This window comes from Miscanthus floridulus, chromosome 15, assembly GCF_019320115.1.
Source record: "Miscanthus floridulus cultivar M001 chromosome 15, ASM1932011v1, whole genome shotgun sequence".
Classification (NCBI taxonomy): Eukaryota; Viridiplantae; Streptophyta; class Magnoliopsida; order Poales; family Poaceae; genus Miscanthus; species Miscanthus floridulus.
In genome coordinates, this window is record NC_089594.1 from 87,022,769 (window position 1) to 87,028,768 (window position 6,000).

At 45.8% G+C, this 6,000-nt stretch overlaps 1 protein-coding gene across 1 annotated transcript; it reads left to right on the forward strand.

Moving 5' to 3' along the window:
* The first annotated feature begins 182 nt into the window (after positions 1-182).
* Positions 183-659, forward strand: LOC136507855 (lysine-rich arabinogalactan protein 19-like). Its single transcript, XM_066502453.1, has one exon. The coding sequence runs from the start codon at positions 183-185 to the stop codon at positions 657-659; it is 477 nt and encodes a 158-aa protein (XP_066358550.1).
* The last annotated feature ends 5,341 nt before the right edge of the window (positions 660-6,000 follow it).

Sequence of the window (6,000 nt, forward strand, 5' to 3'; positions counted from 1 at the left end):
TCGAGTGTCCTAGGGTTAGCACTCGGCAAAGTATAGTCTTTGCCGAGTGCCTTATCGGCTTGACTCTCGGCAAAGATTTTTAATGTTTTTTTTAAAAAAATCCCAGCTTTGCCGAGTGTCGGATCGCGGACACTCGGCAAAGGCCTGACTGAAGACTTAACTGGCACGGCCGAGACTCACTCATGCACGCACGCACAATCCCGTCCCCTCACTCCCTCACCGCCCCTGCTAGCGCCGCCCCCCGCTCTGCCCGTCATCCTCGCGCCGCCGCGCCTTCTCCCGCGCTGCCCCGCTCGTGCCCGCCCGCCGCGGCCCCGAAGCCGCCTCCACCGGCAAAGTTTGGCCCGCTGGCCGCCCCCGTCACTGCCCCGCACGCCACCCCGCCTGCAACGCCGCGCCTGCGTGCCGCCCCGCGCAGCGCCCGCCCGCCCACGCCGGCCGCTCCCTCCGGCGGCCCGCCGCCTGGACTCGTCTCGCCCGCACCCGACGCCCGTCCCCGCGCGCCGACGACGCAGGCTCCCGCGGCTGGCCCCCGGCGTCCCGCACCCGGCGCCCTCCCCCGCGCGCCGACGACGCAGGCTCCAGCGCCCGGCCTCCTGCTGCAGTACCTAGGTAATCCCTTGTTCATCTCTTTCATGTTATTTGGAATTGATGACTAGTGGACGATGATCTCCAAAGAGCATCTGATAACAAGGTTTATTGTAAAATTCTGATAGCCAGGGACGCTATATATATAGTGCACGATGATCTCCAGAGAGCATCTGATAACTAGTAGTGGCTATTTCCTTTACAATGTTTATTGTAAAATTATTTTAGCACTGTCACCCAATTGGACAGTCAGATCACAAAATAGCTTCAAGTTCAGATCCTCACAACTCATCATGGATTTCTACTTTGTCTAAGGAGATTCCATTAGAGCTCCCGGATGAGGATGGAGTGTTTGTGCCTGAAACAGGGACCAAATCCTTGCAAAACTAACTGCTGTTATTCTATCAGATAAGAAGAGCAGCATGCCTAAGGTTATCAGATTATGTTGTTGCCTAAATACCCTGAGATATACTGTATCATCAAAAGCTAACACACATTGCAGAACAAATACTCCCTCCATTATATTCCAAATTATATAATGTTTTGACTTTTCTATAGTGTGATTTTACTATGTATCAAGATATAGTGTATATCTATGTGCATAACAAAATTATATCTATGTGCATAACAAAATTAGCTATGTATTTAGAAAGGCTAAAACGCCTTGTAATTTGGAATAGAGGAAGTAGTTATGATTGTTCTATGCTAAAAGGATTTCTTTTTTAGTATACAAATAAAACTACTGAAACTTCAGGGATTGTATATTTCCACCTCTGTATATTTCAAAGTTCAAACAGACTGATAACTATGCAGAAAAGATACATATTTACAGCAAGTAGTATCCATGTCCGGCTGCCAAAAGCTAACAGATTGTAGAATAGATTCTTCAGGCACCTTCTTGTTGTTATGATACCTAAAGTCTATATGTAATTTAGGCATACGGAAGAACTGAAACATCCAGCACAACTCCTTGGCCACGCCTTCAGTGACCGATTCATCAAAAAATATTGCCGCCATTGTCAGTGATTTCGCCCAACCAAATAGCTGCTCCACAAAACCAATATCATGTTCAGATCGTCCAAATCCTTGGATTTCTATTTCTTGTAGGGAAACCAACACAAGCTCCTCAGTTTGCCAGTTTGACTGCTGCCCACAAATACAGCCTGATGGGCATGGTTCCTGACACAACAACAAAGCATATTAGCATGATGAGATCAACTAAAAATTTGGATGCCATGAAAGTAGAGGAATCTAAAAACAAATTATGAGACAACCAAATTACTTCAAGATCATTAGCCACGCTGAATCAATCCATGTCATCATTACATACAATCTAAAGAAACTTAATTGACCAAGCTGAGCATTTTACGATATCTGTGACCTACTAGCACCCACCACACAAGTTGTACATCTGGGGCTATATTTCTCTTCTTTTTAGCTAACTAGAGAGTCTTAGATAAGCAAAGCACATCTTTACCTTCAATTCGGGAAAACTTGATAATTCCAGGACCAGCTTTCTTATACCAGTACAAATCCTGAGAACATGTAATGAGCTATCCCCAAAGCAATGTCCACTTGACAATGAGGTGCAGAGTTGTAAGGTCCGGGAGCACGGTTATTCCTTCCATCAAATATTCATAGTCGTCATCTATGTCCTGTGTGTCCATATTAATTAATCAATCTAAAAAGCGGAATCATATATATTTCAAGAAACAACTTATAATACCAAGAAAAATTTCTAAAAGAATACATATACCACCTCCGAGGACCTTGATGGAGAAGTCGTCATGAGGTTGGGAGGAGGGAAGAAGCACGGGCGGTACTGGATTGGCGACGGCGCAATCGACCCGGCCCGTACTAGGTCTCTCTCCGAGATTCGAGCAAGGAAGCACGAGCTCGAGCCCGGCCATACGCACACTGGCCGGACTGTACACAGCACACGGTGCAGGCACTCAAGGTTATTTCTGTTTTATTCGTTGTTCATTGATTTTTACATACCTTTGCTTTGCGTTGTAACATTGGGGTGAAATATTGTAGGCCGAGGTGGCGGAAGAGAGGAGGCGACGGGAGGAGGCTGAGGCAAGGGCTGAGGAGGATCGACGGAGGATGGAGTAGATGTTTCAGTATATTCAAGGTCTTGGAGCTTACTCAGGCTATGTTCCGCCACCGATGATATTCACTCCACCAAATGATCCTGCTGTCACTCATGTGAGTTTCTCTACTTTAAATCTAAATGTGAATGTGGATATGGATATATGACCCTAATATGTGAGATGACCTTTGACAATTCGTTGTACCACACACCTCTATTGTCTGCAAATCGGCATGGCAAATTCTTCATTGAACCAAAACTCGTCCTTGGTTGGACACTTGGACCTGGACTGTTTCTTGTGGCTGTAGACCAAGCTCGTCCAGATGCTGTTCAAGTGTTCATCACTAGACAGTAATAACTGTCATTGAACATCTTGCCTGTGGCATCAGTACATGGCCAGGCACAGGCGGTAGGTGCACGTACAGTCAGCATGTCATTAGCACTGCATGGTTCTCACGTCCCACGGGAGATAGCGGCTGCATGCCTTGCTGGGGAGCAGCTGGCCGTCGTGCCTTGTCCATGTTCTAAGTGCAGAAATCCAAGATGTGTTGGTTTCTGTGTTGCAGCGGCTTGAAATCAACTATGTATCCTGATGCCTCATACTCCCAAAAAAACTACCTATATATACTGACAAAGACGAGGCAAGCAGTTCTGATCTATTGTCCCCCCCCCCCCCCCCCTATATATAGAACCTACCTTAAATTTTGTCTCACACATACAATCACTTCTCTTTTGTGCAGGGGCAATCGGCGGCAGTCGAATGATGTTCATGGCACACCTCCAGCTCAGGGCACACCTCCAGTCGCAGTGGGACCGGTGGAGTGGCCGTCAACAATAGAGGTAGATGGACTTGTGCTTGTGATGCTTATTTGTGAATGGTGGCACTTGTGGCGGCACTTGGATGATATTTGTGGACTATGTGATACTTGTGGACAACTTGTGATGATATTTGTCATGGTTATGGATTATATGTGATGGTTGTGTGATATATGTGATTGTTGTGTGATATGTGATATATATGTGATGGTTGTGTGATATATGATATATATGTGATGGTTGTGTGATATATGTATGTGTGGATGCAATAAACAAAAAAATGCAAAAAAAAACAAATTTCCCAGCTATACCGAGTGTAATCACCAAGACACTCGGCAAAGCTGGGAAGATTGCCGAGTTCTATGGTCATTGCACTCGGCAAAGGCAGGGAGGTTTTGCCGAGTGCTATCGCCATTGCACTCGGCAAAGGCAGGGAGGCTTTGCCGAGTGCCACCAGTAAGGCACTCGGCAAAGCCTCCCTGCCTTTGCCGAGTGTCGCCATTAGCCACTCAGCAAAGCAGCCACCTTTACCGAGTGTAGTAGGACTGACACTCAGGCAAAGCGAACCATCACCGGCAATTGGCGCCGTCAGGCAACTTTTCTTTGCTGAGTGGTTTACGAGCACTCGGCAAAGCCTTTGCCGAGTGCCCGACAAAAGACACTCGGTAAAGAGGCCTTTGCCGTCACCGGCTTTGCTGAGGGTTACACTCGGCAAAGGCTTTGCCGAGTGTATATGGGGATTTACCGAGTGTCACAGGCACTCGGCAAAGAGCCTGAGTCTAGGTAGTGATGTCTAGGGCAAGGTGACCTGCCAGCTGCACAGCCAGTTCGACCGAAATGGACCTTTGAGCTAGGGAAGTCTCTAGTAAGGCCTGAGTTGGTAGGGAAGCTATCAACAAAGATGTACGAATTCCATGAATGGTACATGAAGACGTCCGCCGACCAGACGGTGATGTTCGGCCTTAAGGTAAAACCGACAGATTTTTTCGGCGAAGGCGAGAAATGCCTCTGGCTGGAATTCAAAGATATATACGAAGTGTACCATCATGATGCCCTAGACGTCTCTCTCATCAGCGCCTGGGCTCTGTAAGTATCCGTTTATCTATATGTAAATTTTGGATCATATCATTATTTTTTGTGTGTGCGTCGCCCTACTAACTTTGTCTTCCATTTTATGTAGGATGCTAATTCAGAAGTACCGACGAGAAGGATACTTCCATGTTGGCTTCATGGATCCATCCCTAGTTAACCAAGACCAGATACGGGATTTTCCAGAGAAAACGTTGATGGAAGTATTCAATTTCCTGGACAAACAAGCTTACAAGAGTTACATACTACACTACTGGAGACTGGCCTATTTGCCGAGGGCCTGAGGCCCTCAGCGAAGGCCCATTAACCCTCGGTAAAGGCTTTGCCAAGGGCGGTCCTCGGCAAAGAGCTCTCGGGGAATTTTGAGTCGGACGAAGAGGGTCTTTGCCGAGGGCTGGAGCGGCACTCGGCAAAGAAAAGCAGCCGTCACGGCGCCGGCGCCTGGGACGGGGTCTTTGCCGAGGGTCGTCTCCGAGGGCCCTCGGCAAAGAATTATTCTTTTTTTTAAAAAATCTTTGCCGAGGGCCTACAACCATGGCCCTCGGCAAAGAAATGTGCAGAATTTTTCCAAAAAATATTTACCGAGGGTAATGGGACGGCCCTCGGCAAAGAATTATTCTTTTTTTTTGAACAATCTTTGCCGAGGGCTTCCACGCAGGCCCTCGGCAAAGAAATTTTATTTTTTTAAAAAAAAGTCTTTGCCGAGGGCCTCTAATCATAGCCCTCGGCAAAGAAATGTTTCAGAAATTTTATTTTTTAAAAAAAAATCTTTGCCGAGGCATGGGCGGATACAGAGGGTATTCCCCATATTCCCAGGAATACCCAACTATTTTAGCACACTTCTATGTATATATGTGTATATACTTGTATATGTATATGTATAATGCCATATTTTATAGTATTTTCACTCATTGAAGCCCAAAACAGTAAAAAAACAGTCTCTCAAATTGGCTTATATTTTGTAGTATTTTCACTCATTGCAGTTAAAAACAACTGATTTTTTTATTGACGTGGAAGTAGGAATACCCAAGTTTGGAATCCTGGCTCCGCCACTGTGCCGAGGACAATGGGACGGCCCTCGGCAAAGGACCCTTCTTTGCCGAGGGCCTTGGTCATTGCCCTCGGCAAAGAGGCAGAAATTTTAATTTTTTTTTTTGTTTTTTGCATTCCATCGACACAAGCATTTCATATATATACATATATATATCAACCATCACATATATATATATATCACACAGAACCCATTTTCTCACAATATATCACAACCATAATTGTGAACCACAAATCACAACATATTACAATGACAAGTCACATGTTCATCATCATTCACATGTTTATTACAATAAGTTCATGAAATCCAAGCACAAGTCCGAACCATAAACCACAAATATTACAATAAAGTCCAACCACATCAC

Coding starts and splice junctions, on each gene's coding strand:
- LOC136507855 (XM_066502453.1), top strand. CDS start 183: ATGCACGCACGCACAATCCCGTCCCCTCACTCCCTCACCGCCCCTGCT.